General features: G+C 36.5%; 1 protein-coding gene across 5 annotated transcripts in view; it reads right to left on the bottom strand.

Annotated features, from left to right (window-relative positions):
- Positions 1 to 512: 512 nt before the first annotated feature.
- RRM2B (ribonucleotide reductase regulatory TP53 inducible subunit M2B) overlaps positions 513 to 18,011 on the bottom strand; it is a 36,936-nt gene continuing 19,437 nt past the window's right edge. For all 5 annotated transcript variants that reach the window (XM_035276942.3, XM_035276938.3, XM_035276940.3 and 2 more), the window contains 4 exons: positions 13,003 to 13,136; positions 10,227 to 10,331; positions 8,961 to 9,074; positions 513 to 4,612 (listed from right to left, as the gene is read on the bottom strand). In XM_035276942.3, coding sequence (XP_035132833.1) covers positions 4,460 to 4,612; positions 8,961 to 9,074; positions 10,227 to 10,331; positions 13,003 to 13,136 — 506 coding nt within the window. In that variant the 3' untranslated portion in view covers positions 513 to 4,459. The remainder of the gene's footprint in view (positions 4,613 to 8,960; positions 9,075 to 10,226; positions 10,332 to 13,002; positions 13,137 to 18,011) is intronic.

Genomic DNA, 18,011 nt, shown 5'->3' with positions numbered 1-18,011 from the left:
CAAAGTCCACAAAGTAAAAGATATGGTCACCTCTTTGTGAAACGAGGGTAAAGGTAGAAAGAGAAGGTATGAGAAAGTAATTGTGCACAATGGAGGTCAACTTTACCAGGAAATTGTAGTAGGATTACCAGATAGTACTGAGATAGGGTAATCATGAATTCGTAGAGAATCCAATTGCCTTCTACGACTCTTTCTCTGGCAGCATTTGGCTGCTGGGTTGCAAATACTGGAAAAACTAAGTTGTTTCATTCAAAACGGACTTGGGGATTTTTCTAAATTTTTCTATGCATGGTAAAAAGCAGATAAGAAACAGCATTGAGGGTACTGATATGAGTGCTACAACTGGTAATATGGTTTGTGAAATCTCAGCTGGAAACAAAGAGACATGAAGAGAGGCTTATGGATAGGGAGAGAAAGAGAGAGAACTGGGGGTCTCATTTAATGTAAAAACTGTGGTTGGGGCGATAATTGAACAAACAATACAAGTATATATTTATCTGCAGACACAAACAGCAAATACATACATTCCTTTATTAGGGTAGCCCTTGCACTTACAAAGAAACCTTCCTCAAAAAGAAAATACACAAAATGATGAAGCTACGATAGTTTATTTCAACATACTAAACCAGAAAAATAAGAAAACAACTCATCTATTTGGAAAAAAACCAAATTCTGTACACACAGGGTAGACTTGATTGACCATAATGTATTTCAGAAAAAAAAAAAAGACATATACCACACATAATAAAACTTTCTATGTACACAGTAAACAGTAAATAACTTTGCTAAATGACCGGACCTTTGAATAAACGAAAACACAGTTGTAAAACAAAGTACATAAGAATATCGTGACCTCATTTAACTGTACAGAAAGCAATCATTCTCCAGCCTTCCATTTTCACTTCCGTTTTCTTTAACAGGATTAAGCCCCAAATAGAAGGGATTAAATCCTTTCTTCATAATGCCTCAGGAATATTAGATTCTCTTTCAAATCTTTAGATGTTTACAAAGAAGCAGACCACTTAAAGGGAAACGGTGGGAAACAAAGAGATTAGAATTCTGTGTCACTCATCCAGATTCTGCTGAAGATGATTTCCCAAGTCCACTATCAATCCACTCAACTTCGTTTAAAAACGTAATACCTAATTGTAGGACTAATTTGGCTTTCATTTAGCGCATCTGCAGCTTGATCATTAAAAATCAGCTCCTGACATTAGCCCTTAGCTTAATATCCACAAATGAAATCTGGGAATTCTATGACAGTAATATTAGCATATTTAAGTATAAAATGCAAAAAGATTTATTTTTAAATATGCAAACAGCTACATTTTTCTCAATAAGCACTTGTTAATGCACAAAAATGGCAACAGAAAAAGCAGAAAAATCTGGATGTTCCTAAATGAGACAATGAGACAACTGTAAAAATTTCATATATTAATATCAAGACAAGACTGGGGCCAGCTTACATTGTAAGAAACCCTACTATTGTATAAAATTGGACAGCAAAACCCAGTCCTGTCTAAAAGCAATGAATCAAACTATCTTCTCAAGTCCTTCCTGGCCATATTTCTATGTGCTACAGTGAAACATTTTTGATAAATGCAATCTATCATAGAACTACAAGTTTTTAGATTCCTAATGAACTTAACTTTATTATAGCAATGATTTAAATACAAGGGCTGTAAAAAAGAGAAAACAGTTATAAACACAATAACACACTCTTAATTTTTTTCTTTACCTGCAACATAATATTTTAAAAAGATTCCACATCTTCTTGATTCTTTAAGAACTAAGAACCAAAGTTCTGAACATAATAAATAAATGTGCAACCTGGAGGCCTGGAAAAGGATACAGAATACCAAATAATAAACCAGTGCATTAAAAATCCAGTATTTCAGTATTAAGACTTCTTCAACCAAATCCAGTTAGGTTTACTGCTATTATAAATAAGCTTCACATTAAGGCATTTGTCATTACCTATGAAAAAGATTAGGATGCAAAACAAAGTAATACACACTGTACAACTTTTTTCTTTCATTCTGATTTTATCATATATATTATCAGTTTTAAATGTTTACTTTTTGTATGGTAATATATATATATCTTTAAACATATTACCTGAATATAGTTCAAATATTTCTCTATATTTTGATACTTTAACTTACATATTTAAAGCATATTCAATGAATGAGGAAATAGACAAAAGTAAATCAACATAGATGGCAAAGGACTAAATATAAGACATTACCACCTCTAAAGAAATCACTGTACAGACAGTGACGATGAGCAGATCTTGGCCAAGTCATTTAACTTCCCTGAGCCTCATTCTTTCCATCTGTAATATTTCAGTAACAGTTGCTCTGTCAAGCTGTTTTGAGATCAAATGAGATGATGTAAAAACACTTGGCAAACTGAGAAGCAATGCAAAAATAAATGGTATTATCATGGGCCAAAAGAGCTCAAGTTTCTGACAGTCTCTCTAACGAATAAAGTTATGGCCTGCTCCTTTTGCATTCACTTGAGAACTCCCAGTTTTGATTAGACTGTTATGGAAAGAATCGAGCCAAAATTTATGCAAAGAGAAAATCTCTAAGTTTTAGCATCCAGAATTGTATAAAGTACAGTTTGTTGGGAGTGGGAAACACCTACCTGAAGGGGTATACAGAATACCAAATCATAAACTAATATATTAAAAATCCAGTATTTCAGTATAACACTCCATCATCCAAAGATAGGTTTAACTCTAACTAGGCTCAGGCTACCTCTTGATACTTACTAAAAATAAACAGGGGCAGACTTCTCAAAAACCTTCGTTCCCGGCCTTTTCTCAGTCTCTTCCAGAGCATCCTCCATTTCCCTCACCTTTGGCTTTCAGATAGCATAGTCACATTAAAAGAACTATCTCTTGGCTGGGCATGGTGGCTCACACCTGTAATCCCAAGTGCTGGGAGGCCAAGGTGGGTGGATCACGAGGTCCAGAAATTGAGACCATCCTGGCCAACATGGTGAAACCCCATCTCTACTAAAAATACAAAAATTAGCTGGGCATAGTGGTAGGTGCCTGTACTTCCAGCTACTTGGGAGGCTGAGGCAGGAGAATTGCTTGAACCCAGGAGGTGGAGGTTGCAGTGAGCAGAGATCACGCCACTGCACTCCAGCCTGGTGACAGAGCAAGACTCCATCTCAAACGAACAAAAAAACAAAATAAAACTATCGCTTATAACAGCTCAAAAGAGTTTTAAAAGCATAAAGAAACACAGCCAAAGTCAATTGCTGGTACACTATTCAGCCTGGCATAAATTTGAAACGATTCAATAATCCCTACCGTGTGCTCTCCCTTTCTTAGTCCATAAGCCCTTCCTCTATGTATAAATGGTTCTAGGCCAGCTTTTTCCAACCTTTGTTCTGAGGAACACTAGCTGGATGAGATGTTAACAGGTGAAAAACATCTGTGTTAAGTATGTTGGGGATATGCAGGGTGAGATAAATTTATGTGCCACTGAATTGCTCAGTCTTTGATGTAATGACTGTACTTGCTCAAAAAGAATGAAGTTCTTCCCAAACTCATCTGACCACAGAATCCCTTTTTTCCCCACAAAATATCTAGAGGGGCTAACAGCTCCTAGAATATTCTTTGGAACATGCTACTCTAGCCTGTTTCTGAACATTCCAGGGCTAAATCTGGCAATAGTTATATTTTTAATTTCTGAAGAAGAATCATTTTGCTTACAAAGTCAACTACCAGGATAACCTCCCGGTTTCCACTCCCGAAGTAGGCTTCCCAAAGCAACTAAGAACCAAATTTTCTTTACTACATACTGAGGAATTCAAAGAACTTATTCTTGTGTTAATGAGAATTATGTTCTTTTTAAGGAGATACTTATATTCCCCTAAGCATTAAAAATACAAAATTCTAATTCTAGATCCTAGGACTTAGAATCACAATTACTTGAAGGAAATGAGAGTATTTGATTACAACATCACTGCAGTTAACATTATCAACAACATGATAATCAGTAGTGGTGTAACAATAGTAGTGCTGGTTAAGCATTTATTTTTGCATCCTAATCCTCATATCCACTCTATGAATTTAGGACCCACTATGGCTCCCATTTTAAAGACAAGTACACTGAGGTTTACCAAGATTAACTGACTTGCCAAGGATCACACACTGGAGTTAATGACAGAACCTTAAACTCATGTCTGGCCCCTCACCCATGCTCTTAACTATATAATGCCATCTTATATTTCAGTGCCAAGACAAAAGCGTTTAGGTCACATTCTTGTTAAACAGGAAAATTATATAAATGCAAACTGTTTGGAATAGGTTTTGGATTTCCTTTAGAGCAAATCCCCAGTTCTTTAAAGAATATACTTTTAAGTTTTTTTTTCTAAAGCAGAGGTAAGTAGACTACTATTTATCAATGATGAGTTTATAGAATTTTAAAACAAGAGGTTTTTAAAAATCTGCATCCAAGGTGAAGACGTTGTCTGTGGTTTCTGCCATAACTGCAAAACGCTGATACTCTGAAACTCGTTTCTCAAAGAAATTTGTTTTTCCTTCTAAAGAAATGTTTTCCATAAAATCAAAAGGATTTTCTGCCTGAAAAAACTGAAAAGGAAAGAAACGTTATTAGACATTCTGAAGAGATCAAATTACATCCCACAGGAGAGAAAAGATGACAAAAACAGAGGTCAGGTTTCTCAAAACCTGTCTAGTCAGCTTTAAGATCACATCATTCCCCTAAGACTTGGGAGGCACTCAAGGGTGACAAATTTTAAGATGACCAACATCAACTACTAACCTCCTCAAGAAACTATACTAGCATCTCTGGTATTCTAACAAATAGAAAAAACAACTATTTCAGGAAATAAAATATTTAATACTAACCAGTTGAAAATGTTCTTGCAGCTTGATATAGCCAATACACCATAGAAACTATGAGCATTGTTTATAGGTACTACTACTAACAGATAATCACGCATACATGATACTACAAAATGTTAAATTAGCAACAATCTACTGTGGTTCTAAATATGCTTCTTACTTCATAAGAGAACAGATCATCGCAAATTGACATTAAGGGACCATGATCAAGGAAGACAGAATAAATGCTATTCATAGTGACTAGATGTCTCCAAATAAAAAGGGGGACTATGCTGACAAGAAACTTTTTACTGCTTCAGAATTCAAGAAGCAAGGCCAGGCGCAGTGGCTCATGCCTGTAATCCCAGCACTTTCAGAGGACCAGGTGGGTGGATCACCTGAGGTGAGGAGTTCGAGACCAGCCTGCCCAACATGGTGAAATCCCATCTCTACTAAAAATACATAAATTAGCTGGGCATGGTGGCATGTGCTTATAATCCAAGCTACTCAGGAGGCTGAGGCAGGAGAATTGCTTGAACCTGAGAGGTGGAGGCTGCAGTGAGCCAAGGTTGCGCCATTGTACTGCAGACTAGGCAACAGAGCAGGACTCCATCTCAAAAAAAGAAAAATTTCTAGAAGCAGACTTGGGGGTACAGCTGTGGGGTATTTCAGTGAATCACAAGGAGTAACAGAAGATTTCTCAATTTAGGAGTATCCCCGCAAAAAATATGAACACCACAGATAAACATATATTTGAGTAATTCAAGTTTAAAAATGGGCAGTTTTTAAATAGACAAACTGATACTTCTTTTAAAAATACATACAAAATAAAAAGATGTTCAACATCATTATCCACTAGAGACATGCAAATCAGGATCACAATGAGATACCACTTCACACCTACTCGGATGGCTATAATTTTCTTAAAAGCAGCTAGTAAGTGTTGGTGAGGATGTGGAGAAACTGGAACCCTCATACATTGGTGGGAATATAAAATTGTGCAGCTGGTTTAGAAAACAGTCTGGTAGTTCTTCTAATGATTAAACATGGAGTTACCATATGACACAGCAATTTCACTCCTAGTTATATACTCAAGAGAAATGAAAACATGTCCACACAAAAATCTGTACATGAACACTCACAGTAGCATTATTCACAATAGCTCAAAAGTGGAAACAAACTAAATGCCCACTGAATGGATAAATAACATTTGATATATCCATACAGTGGAATATTATTTGGTCATATAAAGGAATAAAGCACTGATACATGCTACAACATGAATACACCATGAAAACATTACACTAAGGAAAGAAGAGAACCAAAAAAGGCCACATACAATATGATTCCATTTGTATGAAACAGAATATACAGAATAGGCAAATCTGTAGGCACAAAAATTCGATTAGCGATTGCCTAAGCCAAGGCAGTTAAGGGGAGGAAAGGGGAGTGAGTGAGTGCTAATAGGGACAGAGTTTCTTTTCGGGGTGATAAAAATGTTCTAAAATAGGTTGTTATGATGGTTGCATAACTCTGTGACTACACTAGGAACTACTGAATTGTACATTTTAAATGGGTGAATTGCATGCTATGTGATTTACATCTTTAAATTAAGCTTTAAATATCTATATATCTTTTTAAAAAAAAAAAATCATATGCTATATGTGGCTGAGTGAAATTCCCCATCAGAAATTGTGTGTAAAAAGTGAGGTAAAATTGGAGCTGTACTACACAGTAAGATACAGTGAAAGACACTGAACCAATAGCCATAGACTCATTGGATTTTAGAACTGAAGACTTCTCAAAAAATTGGATCTAAGCCATTCACGGCATGGACAAGGTAACCAAGATCAAACTAAATTAAGTGGCTTGTGTGTTTTTTGTTGTTGTTGTTGAGATGAAGTTTCACTTTTGTTGCCCAGGCTGGAGTGCAATGGCACTATCTTGGCTCATTGCAACCTCTGCCTCCTGGGTGCAAGCGATTCTCTTGCTTCAGCCTCCCGAGTAGCTGGGATTACAGACACCTGCCACCACAAAAAAAAAAAAAAAAAAAAGCGCCAATTTTTGTATTTTTAGTAGAGACGAGGTTTTACCATGTTAGCCAGGCTGCTCTCAAACTCCTGACCTCAGGTGATCCATCAGCCTCAGCCTCCCAAAATGCTGGGATTACAGGTGTCAGCCACTGTGCCTGGCCAAGTGGCTTGTTTTTGACACACAGAAGTACTTTAGGCCGGGCGCGGTGGCTCACACCTGTAATCCCAGCACTTTGGGAGGCCGAGGTGGGCGGATCACGAGGTCGGGAGATTTTATATATATATATATATATATTGGGGGAGAGCGAGCGAGCAAGAAAGGTTCTCTACTGTGTTGCCCAGGTTGGAGTGCTGTGGTACAATCTCACTGCAACCTCTGCCTCCCAGGCTCAAGTGATCTTCCCAGCTCAGCCTCCCACGTAACTGGGACTATATGCATGCCTCCATGCCTGGCTAATTTTTTGTAGAAATAGGGTTTCCTCATGTTGCCCAGACTGGTCTCAAACTCCTAGACTCTTCCACCTCAGCCTCCCGAAGTTCTGGAATTACAGGTGTGAGTCACTGTGCCTGGCCTAAAGGATATCTTTTTAATCTCTAAGTAGATGAAGTTTTTGGCAATTTTTAAATCAATTTCTACTTTTATTGCATTAAAAATTTAAGGCCTCTATAATTTCTGCTTTTTAGAATTTACTCATATATTTTGAAGCCTGTGGAAAAACAAAGTTTTACATTGTAAATAGATCTTCTTCTGCAGGAGGCACCACATTTTACATACCTCCAGTTAGCTAGTTCCCAAAAGGAAAATTAGACCCAAGAGTCAGTGGTTTCCTAATAGACCGCAGAACATAAATGTTTGGATGTGAGGGATACGGTAATGGGTTAAAGAATAATGAATTCACTGTAAGACTTAAATAAGCAAATTAGTTTTCTAATAACAAACATATTGGTAAAAGTTATGAGCAAGCACAAATTCTTTTAATATACATAGTTTATAAGTTTAAGATATATTAATATAGTTATACTCTAATTATTTCTCATTAATTAGTAAACACAAAGAGGATCTTGTAACTCAAACATTAAAATGTAGTTTATCTTACCAAAAAACCTTTGCCCCACCTGACTCATTAAGTACTTGGGTGGTTATCAGAATATAATTCTGCTGTATCTGCTAATACATTAGCAAGATAAGTACAGATTTACCACAGCATCATAGATTTCATAAGGATTCTCATTAAAGACAATTCTCATTAAAGACAATTTAAACTTACATTTTCATGACAAGAAATCAAAATCTATAATTTCTAATTACCATGGTATAGTACAGAGTGAATTTCTGTGTTTCATGTAAGTATAAAGTGATCATCTAGTGTGAATTCGCTATGTGTCTAATATTATTTTAACTACTTTAGGTGTATCAACTCATCAACAATCCTTTGTAGTAAATATTACATCTCTATTATATAGGTGAGGAAATTCAAATAGAGGTTAAGTAACTTGCCAAAGGTCAGTCATATAGCTAGAAAGTGGTGGAACCCAGGATTCAAACCCAGATAGTGTGGCTACAGGCTCCATGTCTTAAGTAATGGAAAAACCATATGTCGTGATGAAATTCTGGTACCTTATCTTTGTTAAATGACAAAAATAACTTGGATAATTCTGTTCAAAAGGTTACATTATGACAGTTAATGTCTTCACAATAATTATTCCCTATTTAAAAGTATTAACTCCCAAACTACAATATAGACACATGGGGATTTATATGAGGGTGAATATATATATGGATATTTAATCTAATTCCTTGAAAATAACTTTATGAAATATATATCTGCAATTATTAAAACACAATTTATTGAGCTTATTAGTTCTAATATTCACCAGCCTCCTGTTTCTGTTATTAATTTTAAATTTCAAAGGATTTTGCAAAAACCTTGTTCATATGAAACAAGTCTCTGTCATGGACATTTAAATAATAGAATAGTATCTGCAAATGCTTTCAGTAAAATCTATTTTAAGGTCCTATAATATTTTAACTAGTAGTAATACATTTTTCAACACCCCACCTTTGAAAATCCAAGTTCCACAAGTAATCTGTCAGCTACAAACTCAATGTACTGTTTCATCAAAATGCAATTCATTCCAATGAGGCCAACTGGCAAGGCTTCTGTTAAAAACTCCTGGATGGAAACAAAAACAGAATAAAGTACAAACAAAACTCGAAATACGAATTTTCCAAATACAAAGAGGACCTTTGTTTTATTTCTAAGATACTGATTTTGTCCAAGGAAAATATACTAGAATAAATTCTTTCAATGTGGCAAATAATGTCCATATGCTTAAAAATGTTTGGAGTATTACTCTTCAGTTTTTCATGTTTTTGAAGAGCCAAAATAAATGGAAACGAACTACCAAATTACTGGATTTCTTAAAGTAGCAGATATGAGACTTGGATTGGTATGCTTTCTCAATAGAAACAGGGAGATACTTTGTTCTAAAATATCTAGAAAAAGATTGAAAGATGATCATCATGAAGAACATAAATATGGAAGGGAGCTAGAAAAGAGAAAAACTCAATTAACAAAATGAGAAAAAAGATAGAAGCAGATTTCAGGGTTGGGAGATGAACTCCAACCGTACTGAAAGACTACAGTGGTAAAGTGTTAATAGAGGGAAAATAAAAATAACCACTTGGATTTAGTTGACACAATTATTAAAGATACCAAAGTGCCTGTTATGCTTTTTTCCTCTTCCAATATACAAACTATGCCTGTTAAACTATGCGGTGTTTTAAAAAAAAAAAGTAATTTTAGAATGATAAAAACACATCCTAAGTAGAGCATCTAGCTCTTTCTAGTAAGAAATATTTACATACTCTAACTTAATTGTTACTCTTCATTAACTTACTTATTCATTCTATGAAAATTTGTGTATGCTTCAAGCTAGGTACCTTGCTATGTTATTAAAAATACAAAACAGATAAAAAATCATCACTGTTCTCCAGTCACTAAAAATATAAAAATACCAAGTACTATAATTAGCTGGTTATGGCATAAAATTTGACAGAGAGCAATAAGACAGAAAAGTAGCCCTGAAACAGGTTTTAGTATACATAAAACCTTAATATATAATAAAGACTGACTTAATAAAGCAAATTATAAACTGACATAATAATTGTAATATACCATGTATTGGTATTGTCAGACTGACCATACAAAATTGCTGGTATTTTTGTTGATCTACAAAATGACAATTTCATATGAGTCAATATAATAGTGGTATGAACATCAGAGAAAGAGAGATGTGCTAATTACACAATCTTCCTGGTTTACCTGCTCGATTTTGACAGCATCAACAATGATCTCCCTGACCCTTTCTTCTGAAGGTTTATTTACTAAGTATTGAAACATCAGGCAAGCAAAATCACAGTGAAGTCCCTAAAAGAGAAGAAAAATGTCATTGTCAAATAACTTTTAATCAGCTACTTGCACACAATGATGGGTCAAGCATCGTATAATGTGGTTCTAGGGATATACCACAGAACTTCTGGGAAATGGAAGAGAGGTTAATAGGACTAGGAACTTCCTTCCTTCAAATCTCATTAAATGCCAATACAATAAGCTATAATAAAATTTTCAATGGCAGCAAATCTTAATTCATCAACATTATAGAAAAATTAATTTATGAACAAACAAAATCTGCAAATAAAAGCATTTTGGAAAGGAAAATAAAGTAAGAAAGCCTGAAATGAAAATTCATTTTTTAAATTTCAGAAATAATTAAGGAATGATTTAAAAAGCAGTATTTAAATAATAGATGAAACTCAGATTTCAAAAATACAACATTTATAATTAAATAAGAAAGGCTCATAAAAATGAATCCAGTTACAATGAAAATGGAAACTAAGGTGGTGCTTGATGGCTCATGCCTGTAATCTCAGCACTTTGGGAGGTCAAGGTGGGCAGATTGCTTGAGTTCAGGAGTTCCAGACCAGCCTGAGCAACACAGTGAGACCCTGTGTCTACAAAAAAAACTTTTTTTTAAATTAGCCGGATGTGGTGGTTAATTAAATACATGTAGTTCAGCTACTTAGGAGGCTGAGGTGGGAGGACTGCTTGAGCCCAGGAGGTCGAAGCTACAGTGAGACAGGGTCGTCAAATAAATGATTCATTCATTAGAATATTATATATTTAACAAAACTATTATTTTCAAAAGATGCTAATGTCATAGAAAAATGATTGCAGTATTTTGCCAAGTGGAAAAAAACATCTCAACTCCTAAAAACATGAATGATTAAAATGTTTATATATCTAAATAGAATTAAATATAGAAAAAAAGTCTAGAAAGAAATATTTTAACAAAACAGTAAATGTGGTTCTGTGTGCTGAGATTAATTTTTTTATTCTCTCAATTATCTATAATAATCCTAAATGACATTTCTAATAAATGTTATTAGAAATTTAAAGACATGACAAAGAAAAAGTAATTATATGAAGATTTTATGGCATTTAAAAAATTCACATACACTATTTCATTGCATTCTAATAAAATGGTTAAATTATATAGTTGAAGAAACCAAGGTTCAGAGAACTTAAGGATTAGCATAGGCAATAAATGTAAACTGAATGGCTAAAATAGCCAAAAACACCAAGAATAGAAAGATAAATAAGACAAGGTACCTGCACTAAGGAGCTTAAGGTCTAGCAGAAAAGAGAAATAAGAAGTACAATACAGGCTGGGACTCTAAGACACAGACAGGTTCAAGTTTCAAATGGATACATAAAGGAAAGAGTAGACCCCTTCACCTAATTGATCAGGAAAGTTCTGAGATGTCTCTTCTGAGAATATAATCCAAAAAAGCTTTAAAAAAAAGGTGGTAAGAAAGATGGAAAGGGTATAGCAGGCAGAGGGAGACCAGGTTTAGTTGCTGATTGGATATGGCTGAAAAAGAAAAGCAGCAACCTAAAATGACTCCTAGATTTCAAATTAGTTAACTGGAAAGAAGGGTAAAGACACTCAGTGAACAGGGAAAACAGAAGGAACAACAAATTCTTGGAGAAAGATGATAAGTTTGATTTCTGAAAGAACAGGTTTGAGATACCTGAGGGAACTTCAAGGGGAAAATGTCTAACATGTACTAGCATACATTGGTTTGGAACTTAGGAAAGAATATATGGGACAAAGAGAAAGTTTTGGGAGTTATGAGCATTTAGATGGTAGCTGATTTCATGGGAGTCAGCCAGAAGGGCATGTACAGGCCAGAGAGGGAACCTAGGAGGATACTGATATTAAGAATGACCAGGAGACTGAGGAAAAATGGTGAGAGACATCAGAGGAAAATGCAGTGTCTTAAAAGCAAGAAGACGTGACTACCTATTTTAATTACCATGATACGTGTGCCACCACAGCATTTTTCAGGAGAAAGAAAAATAAATGGGAGAGGCACAGTGGTTCATGTCTGTAATCCCTGCACGTTGGGAGGCTGAGGCAGGCAAATCACTTGAGCCCAGTAGTTCAGGACCAGCCTGGGCAACATGGTGAAACCTCATCTCTAAAAAAAAAAAAAAAAAAATTAGGCCAGGGCTGGGTGCAGTGGTTCACACCTATAATCCCAGCACTTTGGGAGGCCAAGGCAGACAGATCATGAGGTTAGGAGATCGAGCCCATTCTGGCTAACACAGTGAAACTCCATCTCTACTAAAAATACAAAAAATTAGCCATGTGTGGTGGCACACATCTGTAGTCCCAGCTACTCAGGAGGCTGAGGCAGGAGAATTGCTTGAACCAAAAGTTGGAGGTTGCAGTGAGCCAAAATCACACCACTGCACTCCAGCCTGGACAACAGAGATAGACTCCATCTCAAAAAAAAATTAGGCCAGTTACAGTGGAGTATACCTGTAGTCCCAGCAACACAGGAGGCTGAGGGGGAGGAAGGCTTGAGCCCAGGAAACTCAAGGTGGCAGTGAGCCATGATAGTGCCACTGTACTGCAGCCTGGGTGACACAGTGAGATCCTGTCTCAAATAAAAAGAAAGAAAGAAAGGAAAGAAAAATAGATGAACATCAAATATGAATACAAACATAACTAGAAAAACATTCCATTCCTTACTTCATCTCTGCTGATGAGTTCATTGGAAAAAGTGAGTCCTGGCATAAGACCTCTCTTCTTTAGCCAGAATATAGCAGCAAAAGATCCTGAGAAGAAAACTCCTTCTACAGCAGCGAAGGCCACCACTCTTTCCCCTGGGAGACATAAAATAGTTTCAATTTTTGAAATATCACATACTGCAAACATTTGCACATATATATATATAAAAACAATAAACACCACAACTGTTTTGCAAAGAAACAAAATACTCAAGTTAGCGCCATAGCCAAAGATCTCCATAGGAGAAAATTTGCCACCTCCACCTACTGGAGCAGAAAGGTATGCCTCCTTCAAATCCTCTGTCAATGAACTTCTATAGGTCTTGGTGTCTGGACAAAGAATGGCCTTTCATACTCAAAACAAGAGGTGATTTACATGTGTACCACACATGACTGTGAGTGCAGGTACATGCATATGTGTGCAGTATCTATACATACGTGTGTGTATACTGGACTGGAGAATAGAAGGTAGACTTTATGACAAACGTCTTCCTCTGAAAGGAGGAGAGGTTGCTTATGTTTATATTTTTAGAAACCTATGGTATCTTAGAGACTATCTGCAGACATTTCAAAAGCCATTGGCATGCATTTACATTTAAAAAAAGATAAACCCAACTGAGGATAATAAATATATCTGTTAGATAAAAAGTCCCCATAACATAAGCAAAAATACTGTTTTCTGCGAAATATAAAAGGGCCAATTTTAAAGGTTAGGCAAGGACTTTGTAGAGGTCCATCTCCTATTAATAAATTGTCTACAGTGGCATCCTATCTGTAACATCACCAGGATGATCAGAGGTCTAACCCAAAAGGTCATTCACAAGGTGCTTTTGTCACCACATATACTGCATATGCTTGAGAAAAGTATTATGTATGTCTAAGGAGAAAGGTTTGGTCTATAAAACTGTGACATAAAGGCAGCTGAGTGCTTGAGTGCATTACAAACCTTTTTTATAGATGACAGTTTATATCTCAGTACATGTCACAGGACCAAACACAAAGAAGTCAATAAACGAGTCCTAAACTGACTCAATGGAACCTATGTAGCACTAGATGACAGAAGACATTAAAATCCATTCTAGGCCAAGCGCTGCAGTGGCTCACATCTGTAACACCAGCACTTTGGCAGGCCGAGGTAGCAGGATCACTTGAATGCAGGCGTTAGAGACCAGCCTGGGCAACATAGCAAAACCCCCTTCTCTACAAAAAATTTAAAAATTAGCTAGGTGTGGTGGTGCACACCTGTAGTCACAGCTACCCGGGAGGCTGATGTGGGAGGAATGCTTGAGCCCAGGAGGTCAAGGCTGCAGTGCACTATGATCACACCACTGCACTCCAGCTGGCGGCAGAGTGAGCCCCTATCTCAAAAATCGTCGTCATCGTCGTCATCATCATCATCATCACTATTCTTAAGACAGAGACTTGTCATTAGTTCAACATAAAACTGTATCTTTTATCTTACTATTAGGATAACTGATAGTTATTGATACATTTTTCATTGGCATTAAGGTAACATCATATGGATAATTATCTGTAAGGGAAGTAGACTATAATTAAATACAAATATGTAAATAAAAGAAAAATTGATATTTATATTTTTATTAGAGACAGTGTAGGCCTTACTCTTGTCACGCAGGCTGTAGTGCAGTGGTGCACTAATGGTTCAAACAGTCTCAAACTCTTGGGCTCAAACAATGCTCCCACCTCAGCCTCTGACATAGCTGGGACTATAGGCATGCATCACCATGCCTGACTAATTTTTTAATTTTTTTAGAGCTAAGGTCTCTCTATGTTGCCCTGGCTGGTTTGAACTCCTGGCTCAAGCCATCCTCTCATCTCAGCCTTACGAGTAGCTGGGATTACAGGCACAAACCACTATGCCTAGTGGAAAATTGGTATTGCAACCATTCTGTACATTCTTATGAATACTGAAGAATGAAAATAGTAACATAGTTATAGAAGGCTATTCTTTTTTGGAGATTAAAGGATTATAAGTGGTACATTTTACAATTTTTTTGATATCATAAGTGAAATAAAAAGAGGCTTCCAGAACATTTTTCCTAAAAACTACAGTGAATGTAAAGGCCTTAAGATTCATTTTAGAGAGGGGAAAGTAGGATATATTTTTAAGATACATCTGACTTCTATGATAGCAATGTACTAAGACAGTGTGGCTAATACTTCTTTAAGCCTTGAAATGAAATTTCATTACATATATTAAGATTTACTCTATATATGTTTTAAAGTTCGTTAAAGATATTTTAAAAATTAAACAGGATGGGCCAGGTGCAGTGGCTCACGCCCATAATCCCAGCACTTTGGGAGGCCAAGGTGGGTGGATCATGAGGTCAGGAGTTCAAGACCAGCCTAGCCAATATAGTAAAACCCCATCTCTACTAAAAATACAAAAATTAGCCAGGCATGGTGGCGGGGGCCTATAATGCCAGCTACTCGGGAGGCTAAGGCAGGAGAATCACTTGAACCCAGGAGGTAGAAGTTGCAGTGACCTGAGATCGCACCACTGTACTCAAGTCTGGGCGACAGAGCAAGACTTCATTTCAAAAAAAATAAACAGAATATCTCAATTTTTTAAAAAACTATGCAGATATATAATTAGGAAAATTTTAGCTCTATAGGAATCGAATCTCTGTATAATGTCAACTTAAGACAAACTAATGATGTTTTTAAAAATATTCTTAGTTTCTCTTTAGCTCAAAATACAGGCTTGTAAGAGTCTGGATATAAGGAAAGAATAGTTGCTATGCTGGTAAGAAGGTCACCAAAAATGTTAGGCAAAACCCTGAGCCAGATGAAAGAACTGCCCTTGTCAACTTATAGCTACTAACGGTGCAGGTGGCCCAATCAGTTCATAAAACAGCACGTCCTCAGCTGGTTAGAGGAAAGTAGCAGTGTGCGGCAAAGCAAGGCAATATATATTTCCAGGTTACTGTCTTTTAGCTCCGCTCCCAAAAAGGAGAGCCAACAATGCACTACTCACTCTTTTTCCTTTCCCTGTTCCACTCTCCACCCATTTAACTCCCCCTCCACAATTTTAGAACATGTTCTTTCCTCTGAGACCCTAAATTAGAACCCCAAATGGGGTTTGCCTTGAGATTAAGCAATACAGATAACCTAGCTGGTGTCCTCATGTAGTTACGTGGTGACTGTCAGCCTTCTCTGTTTTCTCTATTTCTGGGTTGTCTTTCTTGGGTAGTTCATGAAATACATGCTTTGCGTGGGCCTGATCATCATTTTCCATCACTATTTATCCATACTAATATTTTCAGTGTATATGGAACACCCTGCCTTTTCCCTTCTTTTTTCTCTAAAGCCAGCATTTCCCAAAGTGTTTCTGAAGCTCCTTGTGAGGGAATCGGCTGAACACAAAATGCAGATTCCTCAGTTCCACCTGGGCCTCCCACATTACCTTTGGCAGGTTACTTAATTGTTTTTTTCACAAATTCTCCAGTTGAATTTTATATATATTAAGAACCAGTGCCTTCCTCGTTCCTTTTTAAAAATAAAAAAATTTTTTTTTTTTTTAGACAGAGTCTCACTGTGTCGCCAGGTGCCAGGCTGGAGTGCAGTGGCGCGATCTCAGCTCACTGCAACTTCCTCCTCCTGGGTTCAAGCAATTCTCCTGCCTCAGCCTCCTGAGTAGCTGGGACTACAGGTGCATGCCACCATGCCCAGCTAATTTTTGTCTTTTTAGTAGAGACGGGCTTTCACCATGTTGTCCAGGATGGTTTTGATCTCTTGACCTTGTGATCCACCTGCCTAGGCCTCCCAAAGTACTGAGAAAATTTTTTTAGAGTCTGGGTCTTGCTCTGTCACCCAGGCTGGAACACAGTGGATCATAGCTCACTGCAGCCTCAAACTGCTGGGCGTAAGTGGTCCTCCTCCCTCAGCCTCCCAAGTAACAGGGTCTACAGGCACATGCCATCACACCTGGCTAGTTTTTAAATTTGTTGTAGAGATTGGGGTCTTGCTTGTTGCCCAGACTGGTCTTAAACTGCTGGCCTCAAGTGATCATCCTGCCTCAGCCTCCCAAAGCACTGGGATTACAGGCATGAGCCACCGAGCCTGGCTGCTGTTCTCATTCTTGAAATGAACTGAAGGCAAGGAGGCAAACATATCTGTTTCATCCCTGATATACTACATGCTGGCCCATATACAGACTACATCACTGTTTCTTGGGTGTGGTCCAGGAGTCCTTGAGAGATCCACAGACCCAGAAGAGCTGTGAGGTTAAAACTATTTTCATAATAGCATTAAGGGATTATTCACATGTTTTAACTACCAGTCTCTCATACTTTAAAATAGCATTTTCTAGAGGCTACATGACATATCCATAATAATTTGAAAAGCTTAACAAAATATTCCTCCCTTTTCTAACTATAATACATATTTAAATGAGGCATATACTACTTATATATACACTGCAACAAATTGAATGCAAAGGCAGATATGGTACTCCCACTGTTTTCTATTAAGTCAGACTTTAAAAGATTTATAGAAATTTAAAAGCATGCTACTCTTTTTTTTGGAAAACATAGAAACGTATAGAAAAATGTTATCTGTGTTAAAATATAATGGGTTAATTACTGCTATCTTAGAATTTACTAATAAATATTTTTAAATTTTCTCAACATTAATTTCTAATGCAGAAATATCAATAGCTAAAAAAAAAAGGAAATATCAATAGCTATAACCCAAATAAAGGCACTCTGAAACTTTCAATAATTTTTAAGAGCACAAAGGGACCTGAGACTAAAAATTTTGAGACTTGCTTCCCCACACAACATATAAAACCAGAAAATAAAGAACACCAATTAAAAATAGATAAGAATGAAATGGGTTTTTAGAGCTATCCAAATCAAATACATAAATATTTTAATTAGATTTAGCAAGTATTTATTGAGCAATTACTATGTATAAGACATAATACAATACACTTCCTTAAAAAACTGC

Source organism: Callithrix jacchus, chromosome 16 (assembly GCF_049354715.1).
Source record: "Callithrix jacchus isolate 240 chromosome 16, calJac240_pri, whole genome shotgun sequence".
In the NCBI taxonomy this organism is placed as follows: domain Eukaryota; kingdom Metazoa; phylum Chordata; class Mammalia; order Primates; family Cebidae; genus Callithrix; species Callithrix jacchus.
Note: the sequence above shows the minus strand (reverse complement) of the source record. Positions and strands in the feature narration are given on the sequence as shown.